The 27,425-nt window shown below is 35.5% G+C and overlaps 1 protein-coding gene across 9 annotated transcripts in view; it reads right to left on the bottom strand.

The window, feature by feature from the left end:
* LOC128860998 (neuronal membrane glycoprotein M6-a) overlaps positions 1-27,425 on the bottom strand; it is a 107,978-nt gene that overhangs the window by 8,911 nt on the left and 71,642 nt on the right. For 8 of the 9 annotated variants that reach the window (XM_054098843.1, XM_054098842.1, XM_054098840.1 and 5 more), the window contains exons 2-4: positions 26,184-26,619; positions 3,201-3,360; positions 1,277-1,436 (exon numbers count right to left, since the gene is read on the bottom strand). In XM_054098843.1, coding sequence (XP_053954818.1) covers positions 1,277-1,436; positions 3,201-3,360; positions 26,184-26,400 — 537 coding nt within the window. In that variant the 5' untranslated portion in view covers positions 26,401-26,619. The remainder of the gene's footprint in view (positions 1-1,276; positions 1,437-3,200; positions 3,361-26,183; positions 26,620-27,425) is intronic. The other variant, XM_054098845.1, reaches the window with a different exon arrangement.

Consider the following 27,425-nt stretch of genomic DNA (forward strand, 5'->3'; position numbering starts at 1 on the left):
CACGCACCAACCCATACGGCTACGGCGGCCGCCGTAGTACAGTTATAGTACATTAATTATGAATGGCGTATTGCGTATGCGAAAAGCCCAAGGTATTGGAAAGGGCAATTCACCAACTTAAATCTTATATCGTGTGTACAAAATAAATGAATCAACGGAAACATACAATTCTTAAAAAACCTACTATTCTGAAGCGAGAATTCTTATTGGTCGAATTTTGAATACTAGTAATTATAATAGCACGAGATGAATGTTTCACTTAAACTTCAAAGAAATTTAGAATTTAGAATAATTCACTTTAATAGAAAGTCATCTGGAAAAATGGATGCCGTTAAAGCGTATTGTGGTGATTTAGTGTTAACCCGTTCCTTAACAAAAATTTCTTATGATCTTCAATACATACAACCGAAAAGAATTTGTATGATGACTGCAGTTAAAAGAGGTAGGAGATGATTCAAGGATGTTTATTTGGCCAATTTGGATCACTAGGCGACGTTAGTTTTAATTAAATCGAGAAATTTACATTTGCGTCACCAGGTTGAGAGAACTACAATACATATGTACATACACATAATTCTTCTAAATATATCTGTATAAGCATTAAATATAATAATGCCTGCAAAGCACACCATAATAGCCCTTGTCAATTTCCAAAAAATTATAAACGTCTCAATTTACTGTAATACTTAGACAGCATTGTAACAAAAACAAAATTAAAAAACAAAAAAAAAAAGTTTACAAAAAAATTTGAAGTAGACAACACTCATTTGCAGTCTTCTTTTGTCTTTGATCCACGCTTAATTAAGTTTTGAAACTTTTCGCGGGCGAAATGCGTTTTAAATTGTCAATAAGTAGTTGCCGTCGACGTCAGTATTTTTGTGTAGTCGCAGTACTCAGTGGTCCGTTAGTCAGTTCATTGTTGTAACTACATATACGCCTTTCTCTCTCTATTCGAGTGTGTGTTTGTGAGTGCATGAGACTTTGTTAGTGCAGTGAAAATGTCGCATTCACTTAGTTTTTTGTACTTTTTAGTTGCCAGTTGGCGCTCAGCCACCACAACCACCACCATCCCCTTTCCTGCCATTCAAGTCATTTATTCGATTCACTTTATTTGATGCTATTAATGTATGTATATGTATGTGTGGGTGTATGCATTAGATCTATGCCATCTACTGCTTTCTTTCAACGCTTGGTTAGTTGTCTGGCGAGCATTATTTTATTTTCTAGTTTTGTTTCCTTTTTTGATTTTGTTTTTTAGTTTTTGCCTTTTACTTACCACTGCACACGAGATGCGCCCACCCACTCGTGAACGCCACGCGCGATAGACCTTGTATCGTGTCGCTCCAGTTGCGAGGAAACCAACGAAGAGTATCATAAAGCCAAGCGCTGCCATTCCCGCAGCAATTATGACAAAAATCATTTGAATCGCTTCAATCCTGCAAAATGAAATGAATGCGCAATTAGAGTTGGTTATACGAATATTTGTGGCAGAGATATCCCTTCTTTGTTTTCTTTTTTGTTTTTGTGTAAATGTCTATACATAAATGTATGTATGTAATTATGTATTATCCGTCTTATACGAATGAATTATAATTAATGAATAATTACAAAAAGCCAAGAACGTATATTAAAAGTGAGTTGTGTAGAAAAACTTAAGCTTCGCTTTATTACATTCGTTATAGTAACAGTGCAATGCTACTGACTTTTTAAATATAAGGTGCTCAATATTACTTTATCTTATAACATCGAGATGGTTTTGAAGGGTGTAAGATTTTAAAATATCCATACTACTAGGTTGTTTAACTTCAAACGAACCTCAATTTGGGATGAAGGCACTTAGTTACACAAGGGTGCTTGGAAATTTCGAAATATCTTAGATATCCCAATTCTTAAAACCTCTAAACCCTGGACTTTGTAAGCTATAAATTAACCCAATAGAATGGGTGTACCTCACAATGACTTCTACAGGAGTTGTGAAGATGAAGAAGAAATTGAGTCGGTACAACTTCTCCTCTGTGCATGCCGTGCACTTCAAAGAAACCGTGCCAAATATATTGCGATTATTTCCTTGAAATTCGCAAAATGCCTCACTGGCGGCCCTGGGTACCTTCTTAAAAAGATCTAAGTGGTTTAAGCAGCTTAGTTACGGTCTGGAATGAGTGTCTTGTTTTAGACAAGCAACCTGGCTAACATAACCTAACCTAATACTCGCATGTCTCCTACTTTTCGTTCAACTGATTCATTTTTTCTGTAGCTAAAAATTTTCAAATCTCGACGCTTAACAAGTTTCTGCCTTTCTTGGTTCAGCGACAAAACAAAAATGATTCATGTGTCATACTTACAACTGTGTATTCAAAAATATAAAACTAAATATTTGAATTTGAAAAATTAACCATAACAAATATTTTTAATAGACTTCTTAACTGTAATAATATAATATTTTGTATTGATGAATTTAACTTTTTTTATTTTCATTTGTACGACTTTTATTTTGAAATTTTGTTGAAATTTAATAATGTTTTAAGCAATCTGTAACATTGGTGAAAAGAACGTTCTGAAATCAGGTGATCTCAGTTGTCATGTTTTGACGACCAGCTGAGAGTATTTTTACTTATGAATCTGTACAATCACTGAGATCTACTCTCCAACATTGAGCGACTATCTGCGAGTTTCGTGAACAGCATATTTTGTATTCTAAAAACCTTCATCGGCACAATTATTTGAATTCATATGGCATACATAATTCTAATACTTCTGAAATTTCATATTGAATCAATTAAGGCGATTAAATTTGCGAGAAATTTGGAGCAATTTGTAAATTACATTATATTACACACATCCACACATACGAGTATGTATGTAAAAGTATTCATGTAGTTATGTATGCAGGTACTCGCATTACCCGCATCCATCAACTCTTACACTCAAGAATGTAATCAACAGCTGCACATTACTCCAGCGCACTGTACCTACATACGTCGAAGGTAGGGCCTGGACCATCGGTTGAGGGATGACGATGAAATTGTAATTAACGTACATTGACACTCTGTCACATTTAGGTTGGGTTGAAATGAATAACTTCTAAATGTTGGTGGACCATTTCGTATGGTCAGCACATTAGCAGGGCGTTGCAAACAAATCTATATACATACATACCTATATACATACAAATACCGATATACTGCTAAGTAGATACTCACCAAATTAGATGCAAATGAAACACTTGATCCATCATAATCACCGTCAACGAGGCGCCTCGATACATTGTGCCACAGAATATGCCAACGCCAAGCAGACACATAAGTGTCGCTATTAATGTGGCATAAGGGATGCGGGACATACATGATTGGCAGCAGTCACCTGTAATGAAGGAAGGAAAAGAGAAGAGTGACGGTGAAAATCGCAAATGTCGTAAATGTCGCAAATGAACAAGAGTGTTGCAAAGGCATACGATACATACATATTAATGTATCTACTTATATATGAGTACGTTAATGATCCAACTATCTCTGAAAGCGCTTACAGTCATACTAATGTAAGTTCACCTATGCATTTATTTGTGTGGGTGCTATGTGAGTGTAAATATGGACAGTTGTGCGGGTATTCAGAGTGCTACACAAATTGTATTAAATCGCGCCACATTGTGTAGAAGCATCCAAGAGTCAAATCATTTCAATACCTTGCAAGTTGATTGCTGGTGATTGCGTTGCCAATACGGTTGGTGAAAAATCGGAGCATACCTTCAAGTTTGTGTGTAAATCTACGTGGGTACATATGGTATGCAAACTAGTGTGGAGCGAAAAGTGTGCGGATATGTTTTCTAAGATTTCGGAATATCTGTTTACGAGCGGATAGTTTTTATGAGGTGCTTCTTCAGGGCAGAAATATTCGCGGAAGCTTGTCAATGCCTGTCGAGGGGCGACCGCTTTTAGAAAAACATTTTCTTTTTCCTTTTTACCACACAAAGGACCAGTGTTAGTGTGCTATTTTGACTATTCGATAACATATGAAACGAAAAATATGAAAAAGAAGTTTAAAGATTAAAGAAAAACGAACCTGCGCACTGCCGAGTGATAATCACGCACCAACCCATTCGGCTACGATGCTCATTATTTATATATGTGTAATAGTTACAACAATAATTTTATTCCATACGCACTAAAAAATTTTGATATGCATAAAAATATGTAAAATAATTATGATATACTTATATACATATAGGGGTTTCCAATAAGAGCGGGTTGAAGTGAAAAAAAAATTAATAAATAATAATAATTATTAGAAAACAGGATATGTGAAAGTAAAATTAAATAAAAAAAAAGAAATTGGAGTAAAGCGAGATATTAACGAAATTCAAATTACAGGTCCAATCCGCAATTATTCTACTGCATAGATCTAGCTAAATTTGAGCAACGGCGTGGGTTGGTTGACTTTGAGTTTTCGACTTCAGAAAATCTTAAAACAAAAAGTTTCTTCTCATTCTTAATTGGCGCGATAACCGCTTACGCGATTTTGCCGAGTTTAACAAAGCGCCAGTCGTTTCTTTCTCTCGTGCTAACCGGCGCCAGTTGGACACACCAAGTGAAGCCAAGTCCCTCTCCACCTCATTTTTCCATCACAGAGGAGGCCCTCTTCCTCTGCTACCACCAGCTACCACCGCATCGGATACTTTCAGAGCTGGAGCGTTTGTATCCATTCGGACGACATGACACAGCCAGCGAAGCCGCTGGATATTTATTCGCTGCGCTATGTCTATGTCGTCGTAAATCGCCTACGATACTCACCGTCGCAAACGTGCAAACACTCCAAGAAACGTCTCATTAGATATTGTCATTGCCCAAATTTCTGCGCCTTACGTGAGGACGGCGTGATAAGAGCCTTGTAGAGTGTTAGTTTTTTTCGCCGAGAGAAGAATTTACTAGTCAATTGCCTACTTAGACCAAAGTAGCACTTGTTGGCAAGAGAGATTCTCCGTTGGATTTCAAGGCTGACATTGTTATCGGTGTTAATGCTGGTTCCTACTCAAACGAAGTCTTTTGCGACCTTGAAATTACAACTGTTAACAGTGACGTGGGTGTAGATACGCGAGTGCGCTGATTGTTTGCTTGATAACAGGAGGTACTTCGTTTTGTGCTCGTCCAAGAAAAAGTTTAGCGCCATCAATTGGGTGGTGATTTGGCATTAGCAACTGAATAAATATAGTTAACATATGTACGTCTCCAAAACAACACAGCGCCAAAGGGTGTCAAAATCGTCCGTATTAGAGAACTCTCTATTCGTAGTACCCATATTTGCCATATTTGAAAATGTGCCACCTTCGTCGCTTCCATCTCATTTCCTGATAGATCTGATATAAAAAGCAGGATATCTGCCTATAACTTCGTATTTTTTTAAGTTGCAATCGCTATGATATGACTGTTTCAGCAATGCCATTTTAAGATTACAATTTTTTTATTACCCTTTTGCTCAACTCCAAATACATACCGCTTAAGTTGGCATTCGTAGAATAGATTTGTCGTTATTTTACTACCAACCTGCTTTCAAGTGTTCAACTACCTATAACGAGCAAGTACTAGGCACAGGCGCACATTTAGTGACATATATATGTACATATGTATGTATGCCTATACCTATGAGTAAAAGCATGCCATATTATTTATTGATTGCAAAGGCAGAGCAGTAAAGCACAGAACCCTATTAGAATATGTAGAGGTATGAAAGTGTGTTGAATGCGATTTTTTCGTAGAAAAATATTTGAAAAATTAAAAAGTGAAAAATTGTCGGATATGAGGGGATGTGGTTTTGAATGTGATGTTTTATAGAAAACAAATTGAAAAATGTAAAAAATTCTGCGCTGCATATTTGCGCTTCATTGTCTTGAATTATTGTTTAACTGGTTGAATGAGTTATTTTAATTTTGACATAAAATGTGCATACGAATCCGGACTCTCAAAATATACGCACATACATAACTATAAGGTGAAGTCCAAAATAATCAAGACTGAGCTAAAATAGAAACGACAGTAGCTTTGTTCTGATAACATCGAGTTTATTTATTCAAAATAGTCCCATCTAGCCTCGATACACTATTTTGCGCGATCTAAAAGATTTTCGAAAGAGTGTTTCAGGTCATTGACCGGAATGTCCTTCAGGATGTCGGTACAAGCCTTTTGGATGACCTCCACGGACGCAAAACGTTTTCCTTTCCAAATGCAATTTTCCGAATAGGTAGAAGTCACAGGGAGCCATATCAGGCGAATACGGTAAGTGATTGATGGTTAAAATGCGATTTCTGGTCAAAAAATCAATCACAAGAGTGAACCGATGAGGTGGTGAATTATCATGCAATAAGCGCCAGCTTCTTCCTTCGAGGTATTCAGGGCGAATTCGATGGATGCGATGCAACAAACGCTTCAAAACGTCAAGATAGAAAAATGCATTGACGGTTTGGCCCGTTGGCTCGAACCTCTTGTGGACAATTCCCTTGGAATCGTAAAAACAATCGACTTGATTTTTGACTTCTCCAAACGTGATTATTTGGGTGGTTGCTCGTCTGGGGCCTTCCATTCGGCCCTTTAACGCTTAGTTTCAGGTTCATGTTGGAAACATCACGTTTCATCACCAAGAAGCTCTCGTCCTTTCTCGTTTCTTTAATGAGGTCTTTCGAGTGTTGAATTTGAAATTCGATGTTGCCTATCTTTGAAATTCTCTTCTTCCATAGGGCTTGGGGTTTAGTACCGAAAATGTTTTGTTACTTGGCATGGAATATAGGCTTGATGGCGTTTGTGGACATCCAGAGTACAGTAGAGTCAATAGAATAAGAGTCTTCATGGTGCAGTGGCGCTAGTGTTGGTAAACTACGCATCTTTGCATCTTTTCGCCTTTTCCGGGGAGCCTTTGAAAATACCTACTAGATTATCATAAATCTTTGTACTTCATTTTTGCCATTATTACGAGCCGCAGCCATCCAAATTAAAAATTATATCGAAATTTTTGTACCTACATTAAGTATATTGAACACTAATAAATGAAAAAAATAATAATAATAATAGGAAACAGAGAAATAATGGGCTTATGCTGTTTATTCAACTGCAATATATTTTTCGAATTCTTGTTAGACCCCTCTAATCCTTGTTTAGGTATGTTCAACGTTAACCTTATTCAGATATAAATATATAAATCCAATTTTCTTTCATCAAAAGTGACACACTCGCACATTTATGCACATGCGGGTATTCAAATCGACACACATCCCACGCACATGTGGGTTCAAAGGCTGACGTCGACTTTGGTGTTCAAACATCAAACCGCTTTTCATATGCAAAGTAAAAAAAAAGTGTAACATATTTCATGCGTTCTTTTTTCAAATGCAGTTCATTGATTTGCATTTTCATTTCACTTCCATTTTTCCTGTTACTCTGTTGAACTCTAAAAATCAAAATACAAACGTATGAAAGTCGAGGGTCATGAAAGGCATCAGAAAAATGCACCGAGACGTAAATTATAATTTTTTTTTTAAAATGTCTTTTTGCTCACCGCAAAAGGAAATTGTATTTCAAATATAAGATGTGAAAGTATCGCTTTCGTAACGACATATTTATGTATGTACTCATCTATAGTTTGAGTCAAAGGACTTTTGGCTGCTTAAATGGGTTGTTATCTATTTTGGACATATTTTTTCAATCTACAAAACATCTGTTGTTATGTATGTGAAATTATATGCGTATGTACCATAAAGATACCTATGGCTTCGTACGCGTTTCGTGACTAAACTTGTGCATAGACACTCGTAGATACTCATACATATAAACATCTGCTCGCATTTATCCTTTTGCATATCATCCAAGCCAATTTTCGTTTCTACTCATCGTTTAGCTTTCGCATGCATTGAGATTTGTCAGACAAGATTGATTGCTCACTGAATGGGTTGAACTGCAACCTGATGGCATACATCTATTATCGGAGTGCGAGAAGCAAATGTACACATGTATGTGCGTAGCTGAAATTGGCTTAAATTTGAGAAAAAGGCAACATTTGAATATGGTATAGGAAGCACTCGTATTGTATTCGGAAAACATCTGTTATTTGCGATTACAATGCATTACTTTGAGGTCATGTTTCTTTGACTCGCTGGAAATGAAAATTAAAAAGAGAAAGTGAAAAATAAGAAAATTTGAAGGTGATTCGTTTGGAGGGAAGCGGACAGAGTGACTTGGATTTATTATGTCCAGAGCGCTTGTCAATCAAGGCATGTTTTTTCTTGGATAAATGACAGGATTATAATAGTTAATCATTGGAAGGCTAGGAAACGCTTAGAGGATATGTATTTTGAATGTTGGGTGTAAGTTTGGTGCCCAATATATTGAAGCTGGTGCAGTAGTGGATTATACAGTGGTAATAAGCTTGATCTAATCCCCTTTCACTGTATACTTGCAGTAAATGTTATGTACATTTCCTGTTAATATTATTAAAAGGGCTGAGTTTCGCTTTAAATCGTTGAATTCATCCAGAAGTAATAGCTTCGAAATCCTCTAAAGTTATGCACATTGAAGTATCCAAGGACTGAACAAAAGCTACGCATTTTAAACAACTTTCGAGCCTTTTTGTTCTTTACCTGACCAATGTTAATCTTTTCGGCTGCCATTGATAACGCTGTTATGCATGCATGTATGACAATCAAACGAACTTCTTCTTTTATAGTAAGGGACTAATTTATTGAGCAGCTAAAATTTTATGTGCTTGTTGTGTGCATACAATGTTAAGTAAAGCTATGTACAAAGAAGAGTGAGAGAACATTGGGAGAGTGCACTGTTTAATGTACTAGATGCAATACCCGCTACTTTTATTACATTCCGTTGATCGTTTGCAAATCTCTAGAGCCAATCAGTTCTTTATTCACTCAGGGTAAGAACACATACTTATACATACATATGTATAATTGAAGTCTCAATGTGGTTGAGTTTATGTAAACAATAATAGTGCCGGACATTGGTTTCAGTGCAAGTTTTGTACAGTGATATAACATGACCATTCAAAATGTGTGCATCGAAAAATTTAACAGATTACGAAATTGAAAAATTGTTGGCCCACTTCATTTGAGCAAAGGTTTTGGTAGAAAAACGATTGCGATACCAGAGCTGAAGAAAGCGGAGGTGATCAAAATACGTTGGAATGATAAAGTCATTCAAAAGAGCATGGTTGGTGAGTACAAAGTAGAACTTTGCATCTCCTGAGAGTTAAATATTTCTTTTTTAAGATAGTGAAACAGAGTGACGAATGCTTTCTGACAAAAATATTCGTTTAATGCTATTCATTTGAATAATTTTGCCATTCTTACCTCAAGCTTCGGTAAGCAATTCGGTATAGCCAAAATCTCATTTAACACGTTGACTGCCGCGCCGGCACCCATTGCCCGGCGCATGGCTTTTCAATGGCGCCGCGCCGGGCAATGGGTGCCGGCGCATTGTTTTTGGTGTAATATTGCGTCAATTATATTTTCTGTCGTTTGATTTTAAAATTGAAAACATATAACAGGATATATATATATAATGTATGACAATTCAAATATAAATATGTGATGCACACTTGCGGCGCTGTGTGATAACCAGCAAATTTCGCTCGGCAGTCAACGTGTTAAAATGAAATGTTGTACAGTATCAGTTTCGTTATTTAATAGACAAATTTCGTATAACTCATTGAGGCCTCATCTAAGCTGTACTCAAAGTTGCTGAAGTTAGAGAGCTTCTTCATCTAAGTTACCCCAAAAGTTACTAAAGTTAGTCCCTTGTTGCGCAAGGATTCACCCATTACCATCGTATATGGTGATCATTAAAGTTCCTCTACTTTCAAGTTGATTATTGATACTTTTAATACTTATGCTTTAAAGTTAGTGAATTCCTTAATGCATGAAATTTAATAATTTTAACATTCATCTCAACTTCAACCATATCCTTCAATTTCCCACAAACGCTTTATTAATCTACTTGATTACCGTTAAAATAATGGATATTTTATCCGTGAACGGCTTACAGATATACGTACTGAATACTGCAACAGTATCAGCTATGAGATTTAAATGAGTGTAAAATAAAGCTTCTCATCGACTGATGGCATTGTAATAAACAAATACATTGTAATTAATGGTAAAATATTGCGCACAAAATGAACATTTGTGATGGACATAATTTAATGCAAATTGGCGAAAAGCACTTACACATTTGCACATAAACACAATGCGACTGCACACATGCAAAAGTGAACAAATAATGACAGATGAACATATTTTTCTGGTGGACAATTAACAGAGTCATTATCGGTAGGCGGCGCGCAACATATTCGATTGCAGTTTGTCGCTGAAGAGTAGTAAATATTGGCTAAAACCATCAAGTGTCAAATGCAGTCATTTTATGGCTTTCGCTGTTCATGGAAAACTTTAATAGCACTGTCATTTAATTTTTTTCTGTAAAAAGAGCTGCATACATATGTATGTACGTGCGTAAAACACATCATTGCACTTCGCTCAAGCTTTTTCGGTATTTTTAAATTGGCAATTAGCAGTTTACTCCATCACAAATTCGGTCACTAATGTCCAAGCGATTAGCAAACGATGAACGGCATATGAAACATCAAATTTACTGCAAATACCACCTTACTTCAATTAAGACTGACTTTGATGTTATTTGCGAACTGCTGTGTGCAGTGCAATTGCTGGCTCGTTTGGGGTGCAGCAATTATCAGCAGCCATTATCGGCGGCTGCTGGCTAGCGCCGGCTTTATATTGGTATTGCGATTGCTCCTGCAACTGCCGCTTCAGCTATTACTTTCGCCTGTAATGTTATTGCCAGTGTTACTGTTGTTGTTGCTGCCAACCATGACTTGGCTGTTGATTGTTATCGGTAATAGGACAGTATTTAATAGTCGGTCTAGGCGGGCCGGGCGGTCCAATCCACCAATTTCAGTACGGTTGATTTATTCTGGGTGTGTGGCTGGTTGCTAAGAGTAAATACTTGCATAAGTACGTCTAGGAGCATAGAAATAGGAACATGTAATTTTTATTTTTTTGGTTTGAAACAATTTTCTTAGTTTTTGTGTAGTTAAGCTAACTTTTAGTACGTGTATGCTTCATTTTGATGCAATTTTATCTGATATGGGCAAATTCAATTCATATGCATAAACAATTTTTTTAGATTATGTTAAAATGTTTACTCGAGTTAAAAGTGTGCAACGGTGGAAATTTTCTATCGTGTTAAAATTCGACTCGTGCTAATATTTTAAGTCGTATTACGATTCTGGTGTTGAGCTTAGCAGTTAATCAGCTGTTCAAAGTAGAAATAAAAAAATAGCAAAAGTGATTTTCATACAAAATAGAGCAAAAAAAAAAAAAAGAGAGAAATATCTGCCACTAATATTAACTATTTTCAGTTTCCAACTGGAGTTAAACATTAGCTGATTATGGTTATTCGGGGTACTTCCAGACATTTGTTAATATTTCCTGTGATGGATGGTGAGGTAAAAATAAAAAATAAAAAAATGTTGGTAATTCTAATTCGGTCTATGACGGACCCATACCTGTGAATAATTGAAAAAAAAAACTGCGAATACCAGGAAAATAATTTTTGAGTCTGGCTTCCGAATATCAAACTTCGGTTTCTGTTACGTCACTAACAGGGGGAAAAATAATTTTGTTAAAATTTTGAGTCTTTTCTCTCGAATTTTTAAGAACAATTATTGCTTTTTCATAATTTTAATATAAATTAGAGTAAGAAAAATTTTTACGGAGCCTTTGAGTCATTTTAATTAAAATATAATGATTAATAATAGCATAGAGATCACACCAGAGCAGTGGTAGTAAAACGGCGCCAGTCACTAATTAGGATTATTTCAACAGAAATACTCAACCACTTCAACAAAAACAACAACAGCAGCATAGATCAAAAATAAAAAATCAAGTTCAAAAGTGAATATTATTTATTTATTTATATTATTTTCTTATGTTTTTATGAATTTTTTCGTATCAAACGCCTTGTCGACGTAAAACAGGCGAAATCAAAGTTCAAAAGCTCCAAAAGTATTATATAATTTGGTGCTTTTCGTTGCATAACATCAAAATTTATGACTTAAACGGAAAACCAGAAAAAAGTTTTTTTTGTCGACCTGTATTATGATTGCTACGCATCGCTTTAAAGGATTTGAAAGTAGCTCATTCTGTTCAAGTGGCGATGAGAAACATTTTCGCAGCCTAAACAAATTTAATTTTTTTTAATTCTATTATTTTACAACCAGACTTACAACCAATTCTCAGAAATTAAACTTTAGGTCTCTTCTTTTCGCCAAGCGTTAGAAAGTGGCGCATATCCATACTTGCTAGTGGCGAATCTTATCCATAAGAGTCAAGTTAGTCGAGCAGAGAAATCACGAATAGAAGAGGCCTTTTGAAAACTTTTTAGATAGTATTAAAAAAAAAACATTAGTAATCTTCAAGTAGATATTTTCGTCAAATAATAATAAAAAAACAGCTTCCAAAAAAGTTGCCTTAAAACTGAAAAATTGTTTGCGCGAGTTCAGTTCATAGGTATGAGTGCCTATTTTAATGATTAGAAGTGTACCTCCCATCGGTAAGTATGTTCAAACATACCTATACTTATATTCTTGCACATATATTTGTGCAAAAGGCCTTTGAATATAACCTCAAAATAATATTTACTTGTCGATTCGTCAAAAGGTTTTACGCTCTATTGGCACAGTGGGAATGGTAAACGTAATGGTAATAGTTGTGTTAACGGCTGGAGCAGCGCTCTTTATACGCGACAGAGCAACCAAAGCAGAGTTGAGGGCAACAGCAGTATCAGTATATCTGATTTCATGGTGAGGGTGAGAGAATTTGAACGGCACATAAAGCAGTAATGTCAGCCTGTTAGAGTATTGTTGCCAAAGTAATTGCGGGCATAGCAGCAGCAGGTGATTGTTGACTTGTATGCAATTTCACACTTTAACTGTTTGCACAAACATATGTACATACAAACATTTTCATGCACAAGGCGGAGAGAACCTGCGCTACTGGTAAGCAATTTAATTCAGAAGTAGGTTTCTTAGCGCAAAATTGAACCCGTTTCGGAGGCAATAATTTTTCGTCTATTGAAGTTTGTAGAAAATTTGTAAAATGTACATATGTGTATGTTTTAGTAAAATTTAAAAATATTCCTTGTCAGAGAATTGATTGTTATTTGTTGTTGGAAATTACTTGAATGCTCCAATGAACAGCAAGTGGGAATTGGCGTGAATTTATTTTTGTTACTATAATGGCATGATTTACTTCCTTTCAAATAAAAAAAAAATGGCATTTTTAATATACTTAAATTAATTTAAATTTTGAAAATATAGAAATACTCATTTTATCAAAGTTTGAAACTCTGCTTTTATGGTTTTTGTTGTTATGTGAACTAATATATATTTTTATATAGTGGTGTGTTCATAATTTTGCATCGGGTAGTAGGAGAAATCGTAGGGGTATGAATTAATAGCGATTAGAGTAATTTAAGGTTAGGTTGGGTTAGTTTTAATTTGTTGTCATCGCAAAATTGCATTATTTTATAGAAACAGGGGCTTATTCAAAAGGGATACAAAGGTAACTACTTGTAACATCATTATTTCTGAACAATTGAAAAAGATTGGAACCTTGATACAAATACCCTTACCACAGATAATTTCGATGACATTTAGTGGAGCATAGAGCTAAGCAAAGCTTAGTAAAAAAAAAAAAAATTACAAAAATTTTACTCAAGACGAACAATCGCAAATAATTATGAAAGATGATGTTTCTAGGATCAACTTGGAGAGAGTCTGAGTTTTTTTACGGAGGGATAAAGTTGTAAAATTTTATTTCGTCAAAGTTTGAATAGCTTATCGAAAATACAATGCATTAATAAAATTTTTGTCCTCAGACTTCTAAATATAATAATATAGAATTTAAAGAAGAATTTTTTGTGGTACATTTTAACTCTCCATCTCGAAACTAAATGGGTTTCGATATTGTAGGTATCGATCACAATGGAAACAGTGAAATTTACAATTCCCAGAGAACGCTCTGTACAAATATCTGTCTCTTCATAAGAGTACATCGATTCGAAATGGTTTAAATACGAGAGAGAGGCATTATCCAAATGGAGGGAAACAGAGAATTTTATTTCAGATATCAGCATATCACTCGGTGTGCTCTCGTGGTTTTGTTTTCATTTAACCCTCTTCAAAAATAGTGTAACACTAGGAAGCCTAATTGACTGCCAGAAATGCTATTTATTTTACTTTTAAAGCAATAAAACATTTTTGATATTTCCGACATTCATTCGCAGCCTACAGAGCCTGACACTTACTCATGTACATATATTCAGTCATACATACATACATACATACATATATCTGTTTTTGTTAACCTATCAACTCACACTTTCGCTGCTTGTTTTCTTGTTGGCTTTTATATTTGCCTATTTGTCAGTCTGTATGTCTGGCTCTATTCCCATTTCGGTGCACTGATGGTATCAACATCAATATACATATTTAAGTATTCAATGCATATACGGTATATTTATGTATAAGTGTATGTATGTATACACACTTCGACGTGTCGCAAAACGGAAGGAAATCAATTGTGTGCGAACTCGTTTTGAAGTTTGCAATGGCAGACAGACAAATGGGCTGAATTGCTGCATTGCCAACTTCCCCTCTAACAGTACTCGTACTCACTGTAATCACACTTTGGGTATAAAAAATGTGAGAATGTAATCGCACTGTGTTACCCGCGCGTTCCTATTCCATTGAAGCATATCAATAATGAGCATGGTAGTATTGAAAATATCTGAAGAGCGATTCCTAGCTGATGCACAATGGAAAGGTTGAGTGTTTCTCTGAAGGTGGGTGCTGCTTGGCTGATGCTTTCAGCTAAAGTTGTTGTTGCTATTTCTATGCAAGCTTAATTGTGTATTTTCGTCGTTTTGCTCGTTTCTGTACATCTGAGTCTGCCTGTCTATAGTTCTATTTGTTTGTTTGTTTGCTTCGTTTACTTGAGCTGTCGTTGTTGTTTGGTTTCTCTGGTTTCTTTGTTTGGGCGTAATGTTGTAGGCGGTTTTAATGATTGTTCTGGGAATTATTTGCGGTTACCTCCTTAAAATGTCCTTACTCTGTACCTCTGACTCAATCTTCTACTTATACATTTACTTACTCCTGCTGTGCATTATTAAATGATCCAAATCAGTCTTGTTGTTCTGTAAGTACGTATACGTTTTGAGAGAATATTTATTATTAATGTTTACTCACATTGGGTTTGGCCTAAGATAAAGTTCTTTGCCAGGTTTGCGGCTTTGCGGAGATTAATCTATACAATTCTTTGATTACAAATTGCATGCGGTGAAGCATATTTGAATATTGGTATAGAGTTCAGTTGTGATACTTAAGAGGTTAGGGTGGCACTTATAGACTGGCTCTTATTGGTGCACTTTTTTCGAAAATTTTGGAATTTCTAATAAAAAAAAAAATAAAGAATGCAAATGCAATAAATAGTGAAGTAAACATGAAGTTTTTTTTTAATTAATGGACTAATCCGAGAATGCAGCTCTTGCAAGTCGAAGACATATTCACTTAGGTTTTGTGGCTCAGAGCCCATTAGTGATATGGTGCAAAAAATCTGACAAAGTGCTCAAATTCATTACAAGCCTTCTAGGCTAGGTTAAGCTAGGTTAGGTTGGGTTAAGTTGTAGCGGCTGCACACTTTCAGGCTCCTAGCGCGTAGGGAACTTGTTTTTGTCTCTCCTAAAATAAATGTAAAGCGTTCGGAAATTTTATAAGGTCCCTGATTTCTACCGAGCTGAAACTCTCATCCTCTAAATGGTAAATCTGCTTCAGGATAGAGTAGGACAGTGGCGTAGAAGGTGCACTATGACTCAAAAATAAAGTTAATAAATAATTGGCGCGTACACTTCTGTTAGATGTTTGTTTTGTTTTTTTCATGAGGAGTTTTTTCGTGGCAGAAATACACTCGGAGTTTTAACATTGGCTGCCGAGGGGCGACCGCTATTAGAAAAAGAGATGTGCGACATTTCAGGGTTACCTTAGTGGTTTCCAGCTACTTTTGGGGAAGTTTTATTGCCCCCTGGCTAACAGTGAAAATGTAGATATAATCTCCAGGAAATCCATCACACTGTACTAGTGTCCCGGTTTTATTAATGCCATCAGTTCAGTCTGAAAAGCACTGCAGTAGTCGGGGAGTCGAAAGCTGATGGAGATCGCCAGATGCTTCGAATGTACTTAGTCCTGCCATAAGTTCTGTTATAAGTCATTTAGCTATTGCAGGACGCACAATTTCCATTGATATTGACGTCGATGGTCGAACCAAAGATTGTTTGAGACTCTCCAAATTTCTGTGAGCTCTTCCACAGGCCATACCTCCAATTCTGCTCATAAACTGCAGTCTGAACTTCTAGATTGAAAATATTTTGCGGCTATGAACCAAAGAGTATTGTTTTTTAGCCATTGGTGGAACGGAATCTTGCTTGAAGATCCTACGCTCTCCATTGAAGAGAGTACTGCTCAACCGCTCCACCACGCCTTCTAAGACGTCTTCTTGGTACACTTTTGCGCTGGTCTGAACACCTTTTCGCAGAAATGAAGAGAGGTAACGCCTTTTCACTCACACCACGGAGGCTGGATGGTGCCCACTCTGAACACTTGGAACAACACTTTTTGCCTCTTTAGAAGTTTTAGCATAGATTTTGTCGTTTTGCTTATTAAAAACTTCAACAGTGAACATTTTCTCATTTGTGAAAAAAATATTTTCACGGCCGTTCACCGCGTGACTGAAGAAGCTGCTTGCATCTGCCGAGTCTAATTTTCTTCAAGCGCGTTGTCAAAAGATGAGCAGTTGAGCGACGGAAGGTTTTTATGCGGAGATCATCTCTAATTAGTGTTGTCATCGATCTGGTCGATACATTCATTTCCCTGGACATGTTTTTCCACTTTCTAAAGGGATTTCTGAGAATTCTGTCTCGAATGGCTTTTATGGCTGTACTGGTTCGAACTATGCGAGGACGACCACTTTTTTTCTGTCAGTCACTTCAGACGTTTGGAAAAAGCGATTGATAGTGCGGTAAACAAACAAAATAACGGAGCTTTTTTCAGCGAATTTGTTCTCGCTGTATGCATTGTAAAATTTGTCACAGAATTTATGGCAAGATTAAGTATGCATAAATGTTCATAAGTAAGTATTGTATTTGTAAATATGTAATCATTCATTTAAATAGTTGTGTATGTAGGCAAGTATTTGTAATAGTATTAATTATGCACATAATTAGGAATATACATACCTACCTATGTGTATGTATGTACCACGCACTTCAATAATTTGCATTTCCCTGGTGCGTAAATTAATTTATTGACGTGCGCTGTTATGGATGGCTTTACATTGTGGCAAAACTTGTGTGTAAAAATGAAACGAATTTTTTCACAAATAATTGCAATAATTTCATTAATTAGACGCAATTTTAGTAATTAAATATGGAATAAATTTCAAATGCGTTAAGTGGGCAATTTAAATAGCGGACAAACAATTGGCAAATGCAGCAAAAAAATGTATATACAGTAGAAACTCGATACTTGCACACCTAGATGCTTGCGACACAATTTTTTTTTCATTGCATACTCAGTACTTGCAACATTAGGCATTTTTTAGCTCGCTACTCGAAACATTTTTTCATTGCCTTTCTCTTTTGCTATCTTTACGTTGTATTTTTAAGAATAAGGCTCGAGGAAGTACCGCCAATGTCATTCTGGTAGTGACAAATTTTGAAGTAAATTCAGCTGATTGAATTTAGGGGAAGTATCGTTTTACTTTTTAAGCCTTAACTTTTGCATAGTATGGTCTCATAATCTCAAAGAGAAAATTTACGCTGCTTACAATAAAAGAAAATGCTGAGATTTTGAACAAATTAAATGCGGGAATTCCCATAAATGCATTAGCTAAAAACTTTCACAGGCACAGAGCAGCAATAACTCGTTAAAAAACAAAATTACATTGCATAAAGAAATTTGCTATGCGATCTGAATCCGGTGCAGGTAAAAGGAAAACTCTTAAGATTTCTGAGTTTTTGACAATGCAAAAGGCGTTGTTCAATTGGTTTGCGGATCAAAGAGCCAAAACCTTACCAATTACAAGTGAGAGATGCTAAAAGAGAAAGTCAAGTTGATACATGCCAAAGTTCAGGAAAAGCCTTGAGGCTTCCACACTAGCAAGGGTTGGTTGGATGGCAAACTTTAAAAAGAGGCATGGAATATGATGGCTAAAAATTTGCAGAGAAAAATTATCCAACAAGAGTGACTCCATCGACCCATTTTTGGGCAAATTTAGCAAGACAATTGTAGATTTAAATTTAACAAAAGCGCAGATATACAATGCCTATCAGTCTGGCTTATTTTGGAGGCGCTTAGGCTAGGTTGAGTTTTTGTGGCAGTCGATTTAAAATAGCCAACTTACGTAGGCTATGTAGGTCCGTTGTGGTACCACTGTGTAACACGGGAACCTCGGTGTTTATTATTTAGACGCTCTTATTAAGTGTAGGATAGGAGTATTTTCCTAACATCTTTGCTCTACTCCTAGCTAAGGCAATGATGGAAAGAATAATGAGATGGCGCTTATCGTGATACCGTTACTTTACTCTCAGCGAATTTGACAATGAGTGACGTCGTATTAGCACCAGTATGGTCAGATTACCATTTTCGTTACTTGGTTTAGCATTGTTTTTTATTTAGTCTCGGAATTTTAGTTCTTTTCGAGACATTTTTCTAGCCTGTTCTAATTAAAAGTAATGTTTAAAATTTTGAAAAATATATATATTTTTTATATTAGTTTAATAATTCACTCAGTTTTATTTAGCTTTACTTTTTCCAACATCTGGTGGCATTGCCCGCAATTGCGGTTATTGTTGGTGTTCTTCTCCTTTCAGCAGTCAAATTTCTCCATCACTACCGCAGGGTTGCTTAGCTTTGGATATAAAAACGCACTAAAATGCCCATTTAAAAAAAATAAAATACCAATTTTTTATTGAATTACTTAAAAAACTTTGTATGCGTGAGAAATTATCTTTAAAATGTGCGTTTTTTAAATAAATGTATTATGGTTTTTTGCTATATTTCAGGTTATGTGTCAAAATAAGTTGCTCTTTTCGTAAAAATTTCGTTAGGTTTCTTCAGTATTTTCTGGTATTTTGTTGCTTATTTTTACTATGAATACATCTCTTGATGCCCTATGTCCCACTAAGGATTGATGAACGAAAGAAACGATTACACTTCTTTGGTTTTAATTCGCATTCAGCAAATTCAAATGCTTTTTAAAATGTGTAAAAAGGTTTTTAATGTTAAAAAGTGTTGAGGGAATAAGATTTGATATTCTAACATAACCTTAAAAGGAACAAAAAATTAAATTTTCACTTTGAAAATTTCAAATTTTATAAGAACTAACAAATTTTCATTAATACTAAAATCTTCTCAGAGTGGCCTCTTTTAACCTTCTTTTGTATAATAATACAGTTTTTTTTAACTTAAAGTTTCGGTAACTTTCAATTAAAAAAAAGAAACAAACACGAAACTTCAAAATTTTCGCATTTTCGGTATAAAAAAGCACTAAATTTGCTTCTATCATTCTTCAGCAGGGGCTGGACAGTTACAGAGGAAGTGTTCTACGTTTCTACAACTTCTGCAATAGTCATGCGAAAATATTCCTAGCCTAGAAGAGTGCCTACCTAACAGCCAATGGCCGGTGACACAAACCATGACCTTCGAGATGTTCCCTCTTGAGAGTTTGAGCAATTCTCTTGACCTTTTCTTATCTATCTATTTGCGGCCAAATTAGAGCCTGGTATTTTCTTCTCTCCATGACCTTTTGTCCTCTGGAAGAATATTACAATATTATTTTCCCTTAATTTGCAAGTTGCCATAAGGATTCCAATATTGTCTCTATTTCAAGTAGCGGAAGATAAGTAAGTACCCTTTTTGGCTAGCTCATCGGCCTTGCAATTTCCTTGAATATCTTTATGTACCAGAACCCATGTAAGACTGACTTTGAAGACGGTACTAATATCATCTAGAGCTGCCAGGCATTCTTGAGCAACCTTTGATCTTAGTATAACTGCCTCAATTGATTTGATAGTCGCCTGGCTATTCGAGAGGATATTTATCGTTTTTTGTTACGGCGTTTGTTTTAAGGAGTTAGAGGTAGTCAGAATTTTCAAAAAATTGGTTTTTTTTTACATTTTCTACATTTTACATTAAAAATATTATGCGAAAATGTTAAGTGAATCTGACAAATACTTTTCGAGTTATTCAATAATTTACAAAGGGTGCTCCGGAGCGTTCGAGAGTAAGTAGCAACACTTTCAATGCGTTTTTCTTAAAACTATGTTTTTTGAACTGGTGATCACTCTAACTTAAAAACCACTTGGTAGATTTCAATAGAATGTATACTGCTTTTGAAAAACACCGTGACTAATCGAAGGATTTTTTCTTTTAAAAATTTCGATTGGTTTTCAACAATCAATTGCCGGGTTTTCTTTTCGAAAATCTGAAAAATATTTTCTGGTCGCCATATTGTTAATTTTGAAAAAAAACTTCGATCAGGCACAAGATTATCTATTAATACGAGTACAACTAATTTCTCTTGCCATATTGATTTTAGATGGATCTCCAGGGACTTGTGATGATCACCGTAAGGTACTTCTAGAGAAATGGGCTCCACACAAACAGCGATAATTTTTACAATTATTAATTTCTTTTTTTCGAAACATGGTGAATTAATGCTATGTTTTTATTTTTTTAAATAAAGCAATTGACTAGTAAAAAAAATTATTGAAAATCATAATTTTTTCGGGCCTCTGACTACCTCTAACCCCTTAGGTCTCAAAACCCATATAAGACTGACTTTGAAGACCGTACTAATAATATCACTTAGAGCTGCCAGGCATTCCTAAGCAACTTTCGAGAGGATATTTATCGTTTTTTGTTACGGCGTTTGTTTTAAGTTACACAGTTACCTCCTTTATGGCTAAGACTTCTGCCTGATAGAATCGAAAATTTATTTAATTTCAAATGAAATTTAACGCATTAACATGTATTTAATTAATATAACAAAAACAAATAAACTTGGATTGCTATTAGTAAAAAAACTATTTTATTTTATATGGAAAAAAACACCTCAGTACTTGCGATAAACTCGAAACTGGCAATAATCGAGTTTCTACTGTATAAATAAATATAAAATGAGTCGAAATGTCACAAAAAAAAATATGCGCTAAAGAAGTATTACCAAAGCCATTTATTTAAGTGTACGTAAAAAATATAAATTCTATAATTCAATTAAATTTTGTGTAAATTTAGTTGCCATCGAGTTTGAAAAAAATTATAATTTTCTATAAATCTCCATTAAATTTTAATATTTAAATATTTGCAAATACAATTAAATTGTAAATTGACTGTCAATTAAAATTTTCCACAAATTATCTTAAAATAGCAATTAAAGAATTAAGCTTCAACTGACCGCCTAATATTAAATTACCAAAACCATTAGTTAAAATATCCTCATACATATGTATGCACATCTTTAACAAGCGCAAGAACTCTTGTACCAATATTAACAAGTGCCCCAATTATGCAAACTGATATCTGTCTGTATGTGGGTGTGCATTTATGTATAGCTAACCGTAGCAGAAGTGCGAGTAGATGTTTGCAATTTGAGTTATTTAATATGCAGATTTATCCAACTGCGTTTTTAGAGCACAGAAGTGTGCACAAACACACATATAAATTTTGCTTACTTATGCAAGCACTTAAACAAATGCTTAATGCGAATCTTCAACTTTACACTTTTGCATAAGTGGGTGCTTAGAACACTTATAAAATACACTAAGTAGCTGTGTGTGTATGTGCTTGTGCATCTGTGTGTGCTTATTTGTTTTCAATGTAATTCAATCTCACTGACAAACAACACATAATTGACCCTTAAGTTCAACAATGGACCAAGTTAAGCAATTATAAGTCAACTAATGTCGGCAATTGTGAAGACTAATTGTGGGTGATTTCATTGAGTTCTACTGCCGTTGTCTACTAATGAAGTAAAATTTATCATTAGAATTGGGTAGCTATAAAACAAACTGGCAAAGTGATGACTACAGGCACAGCATACAAAGTATAAACAGAATCAAATGGCTGAGCGAACTGCGTTGGGCGGAGCGATGCCGTCGGTTGATATTCGCCGCAATATGACGCCCAGTTAAACAGAGCTAAAACGAAATTCGCATCAAAGAGATGAGAAAAGATGAATCGCCAAATTTTTCGATTAATTCAAATTATTCAAAGTTGTAGGTAGGTAAGTACGTGAAATGGTTGAAATGCCCGTCTGGCACTCCTCAAGGAGTACTGAAGCGCCGTTTTGATACCATTATGAGACCTCCAATAGGCAGCTATCTACAGCCAGCCAGAGCTGTTGATATAATGGAGGAGATTTATTGGATTCAGGTTGGTACACTGCCCCAGGCTGTCGAAGAAAGGAGCGCCCAGTGATCTTAATCATCCAGTTGCAAGACCCGAACATTTACAGAGAAAATGCTCTACAGTCTTCTTCTCTGAAAGGTTACAATGGGGTTAAATGGTAACCCTAGCTTTTCCGCGTGTGTGCCTATCGTCCAGTGACCGGTAAACACAGCTACGAGTTTGGAAATTGAATGGCGAGGAGTCTGAGTCCTTCGTATATTGCAATGGGGCCAAAGGGTTTTTGAATTAACACATGAAGAAATTGAGCTCCGTCTTTTCTGCGCTTTCCTAAAAAATAATTTGTGCAATTCAAAGTTGTAAATATCATTGAATATGTATCCGCAAGTGAGTCAAATTTTGCGAAAAAGATTTTCACTGATAGCTGATTTTGTCACTGGTAGCGTCACTTTTTCGCATTTTGATCTTACATTTACCAATATTAACTTATAGTATTGTTTAGGGAAAAAGAAATCCATTATTTTCTCGGTAGATGACTGTTGTGATCGATATCTCGTAAACCATCGATCAAACAATTTAAAGTTTATGCTCGTTGTCACGGTAAATTTTCTCGCGAAAAAAATTTGTTTGCTGTTTTTTGTTTATTCCGTACAGTTGTGAGTTACAGGGTGCTAACAATGGAAGTCAACATAGAGAAAATCTGGGACATTTTACCCTTTTTTTGATAAAGACGAAAATGCGAAAATGCAAGCCAGACCGCTGAAATTTTGAATGGTGCTTATGGTTCGATATTGTAACAGCTAATTAAATGCGATTTTGGTTTCGTCGATTCCGTTGAGGCATTTTTGATGTTAAAGAAAATGTCGATATGATCTATTTCTGTGATCGAAGTTGACTGGCATGTTAATAGTCGTAGCATCACCCAGGAGCTAAAATAATGGATTTCTTGTTCCCCAATCTAAAATAAGTATATTCCCAATACAATTTTATACTTTTTCATATTAATTTATATTTTCTTATTTCGAACTTACATTTCTGAATTTCAATTTACAATTTCTCAATATAATGTTACATTTTCTCATTTTGAGCTTTAAAAGGTGTAGTTTTGTTGTAAGGCCATTTGGGTTTATCTGAAAATGAAGTCATCATCATCAAGTAGCGATTACAGCTCAGTGTGAGTTTTGGCTTCGTCCACGATTCAGAACAATAGACTTCCATTCCTTGGTCAAACCAGTCTAACCTTGGACTTGAGGACGTCAAAGGTCGTTAGAGAATTTGTTGTTAAAAAGGATTTTTTAGGACGGCTGCACGCCATGCGCACAGTGTGCGCTCACCATCGAAGTCATTCCACGAAAATCCAAGAAACTTCATTTCAGCTTCTGTTGAGCGCCGCCAGGTGATACGTGGTCTGCCAATTCCTCTACCAATTTGGGAAAATGGATTCCAGCGCAGCGCTTGTTTAGCGACATTGTCGTCATTTTTCCTTAGCGTGGGGCAAATCAATTGTCATTTCTTTTTTTGATTTCTGATGCATATATTCGAATCCCATGACCATGCAGCCAAGGTAGCAGAATTTATCAACAGTTTCCAACTATTGTGCGCTGATAGTCGATCAGTGGTTCCGATGTGGTGTTATTGAGATGCAGCGCTTTAATTTTCCCAACATTGACTTTGCGGCCGGTTGGATTCAGCTTCTTCTGCATGGCTTGTGTTAGCAATTTGAGGTCACACAGCTTGTATGCGAGCAAGCAGCAAGTCGTCAGCATATGCCAAGTATCTAAGGAATGTGCTGTTTATCTGCCATTGGATGCCCCTTTGTTGGTTTTCGTTGCTAAAAGCAGCGCTCAACACGTCTTCGATGCCGAGAAGAAAGAGAATTGGTGACAGGATGCAGCCTTGTCGTACGTCACTCAGCATGTGAAAAGGGTCCCGAAGAACGTTGCGTTATAAGTGCAACAAGTTTTTCAGCGATACCTCTTCTCCTCAGTGCAGCCCTGATGCGAGTAAATGTGGCACTTATATTACTTTTATGTACTATGAATGTATTGTTACTTAATTTTTAATTCTACTAATTTTTGATATTTGGTGAGGTCTTGAATTTAAAAACGCCATTTGTATTGTGATTAATGAGCGTCTCTGGGAAAACCCTGAGAACAGAATGCATAAGATAGAGTGAAGGTAAAATAATTTCAAAAAAATAAACTAGCATTAATCTCATAATCGAAATATGTTCGTAGTTGCCTTTAAAAACTTTAGACAGATTTGTGACGGCTTGAGGAAACAACTTGATGTTATCTAAAATATTACTTCCAGTGAATAATTTTCACTTATGCACATATTTAGAAAACTTTTGACAAACACCGCTGAATTCATTTGATGATACTAAATCTTTTCTAAAATATTACTTCCTCTGACTAATATGCATTTTTTGCCAACTTTTTTCTCACAGTGCAAATAAAATAATTAACAAATTGTATTAATGCGTGCTCATACCACAGGCCACACACTAGCAGCTGTTGTTGTAGAATAGCTTGAGCGTCAATGCACCTAACCGATCGCTTGATTCTTTTCCACAAGTAGCGGAGCTACAAGTGACTCAATATACAAATACACGCAATATGAGCGAGCATACGATTCAACGATGGAACCAATGGAACTGATGTATATTGGAGCAAATTTTACAAGGAGCCATTATGTTTGTATGTAAGTATGTGTGGAAGGTTTAGGTATTTTGGAATACAATGCCTAGAAATACAGTAATTTTACATTCGGGGAGTACACACAAGCACATGAAATGTATTATATTGGTTATGATTGTATGGAGAGCGATAACTAGCGATAAGATATGGGACGGGGTATGTAGGTCTATCGTAATTGGGCATAGTAAAGTGGGGAAACTGTTTGAAAAAATATGCTGATAAGAAAAAACAACGAAAATAAGTGGAAAGTAAATGTATGGGGATATTGAATGAGGGCAATAAGGTGGAAAAAATTTAGTATAAGTAAAGTAAGTAAAAAAAGTGGGGGAAACTACGATAAACTAGCTTTTCGGGAAATTTATGTATGTACTTGTATAAACTACTGTAGTTTGGATTTTACGCTTGGGGAAATAATAAAAAACAATGCGCCTAATAAGATATCAGATGTACTTAATATATATATGTACATACATACATACACACGTATGCATGCATTTATGTTTATTCCACATACAAAATAGCTTTCTTTATAGAGCAAAACGCAAATTAACCTATTAATGCGGCATTAAAATCTTAAAACAAAAACAAAGTCAAAGAAGTGGTGCATCGCCAAATGCTCGCACTGGCTATAACCGCGGCGTTTACGGGCAAAAAAGCAGTGATTTGATAAAGTGGGCCAACAGAAGGTCGAAAGCACAGTAAAAAAAAAGAAAGAAAAAAACGCATATATACACACAGAAATCTGCAAAGTGTCATATTACGAAGTCGTGAATTGCACACTTTCAAATTACACAACTTCCAGCAAAAGAAAAAAAAAAAAGAAAAAAAGAAAAACATACTCATTTGTGCCATAAGCAGCAATAAGCAATGTCCATTTTGACAATTCTAGCAACAATTTATTAAGTATCGAAACCTTGTTGGTGCTATTTATTGGTGTATGAATGAAATGGCTTTTGGGTTTACCTTCATCGCCGCCGCGCTCAGTGTAACGGTCCAAAGAGTGATCTGAGCGATAGGTGCTTCGTCGACGATTATGTATCGCCGTGCCCCCATTATAAGGATTGTTGTTGTAGGCACGCGTTAGTACGCCATCATCTTCGAAATTTGTCTCGAGTAGAATCTCTTCGCGAGGATCACGTATGCGATCACGTTGATTTAACGATTTGGTAGGTGACGGCATATTACGTATGCTTTTGTAGTAGTTATTATTTTATGTATAGTAAAATAATGATGCGAAGTCGGCGTGGATCTTTGGTATATTTAATAGTATGCTAAATGCAGTCGTAGTAGTAATACTTTTGAGTGTCTTTTTTTCGGAAAGTAGATAAAATTTCAAACTTTCCGTCGTTAGTTGAATATTTCGGGATAGTAAATTGTTAGTTTAGTGGCACAAGCGTTGCTAAAATGAAAGAAAAACACATTTTCGTTAGCAGTGCTTTGTTTTTTTTTGCTGGGATTTTTTCGTGTTTCAATACACTGTGCACAGTGAGTGCAATTAATTGGCCAGGTGAAGAAAGGTGTAGCGCTAATTTTAGCTGTATTAATTTTATTATAACTCACTAAAGTAGAATAAGTAAATTTTTATGTTTTAGTTTATATTTAATCAGTAAATAATATTATTTAATGATATTCATATTTTTAAGTGCTTATTTTCATCACGATCGAAATAAAATTCCAATATACACGCGACCGACGCTTGTAATTTGTTATGTAATATGAAATTATCAATATTTTGAAAGCATTCACTTTTTTCGTATTATAAGCACAATTTTATATGCAACCGGTACTTGCAATTTTTTGTTGTTCGTTTTCGTATACTTATGCTTATTAAATTTTCTTGCTTTAGTATTTTTTTAGGTTTTTTTCTGCTGTTTTTTTAGTACTGACGTTTAAAAACCATAAGAGTTAGTTATGAAGTGTAATAATGTAATAAGGCATTGTAGAGATGCTCAGGTTTGCATATCGGCTGCAGATAGTGGCCTCAGAAAAATTAAAATGACAAACAATTATGAATTGGCAAAAAACAAAAAAAACAAAACACTTTTTCAAAACCATATCCATTTATGGATTTATGCGTCTTCGTTTCGTGAGCAATTTATCTCTCGCCTCGGACCAGTGGGTTGTTCGTGTGATATTACACCATTGGACTTTTATTTGTGGGGTATGTAAAGTAGTCTAAATGCTTTGTGGATAAACCAGCTTGAG

Source organism: Anastrepha ludens, chromosome 4, assembly GCF_028408465.1.
Source record: "Anastrepha ludens isolate Willacy chromosome 4, idAnaLude1.1, whole genome shotgun sequence".
Lineage (NCBI taxonomy): Eukaryota > Metazoa > Arthropoda > Insecta > Diptera > Tephritidae > Anastrepha > Anastrepha ludens.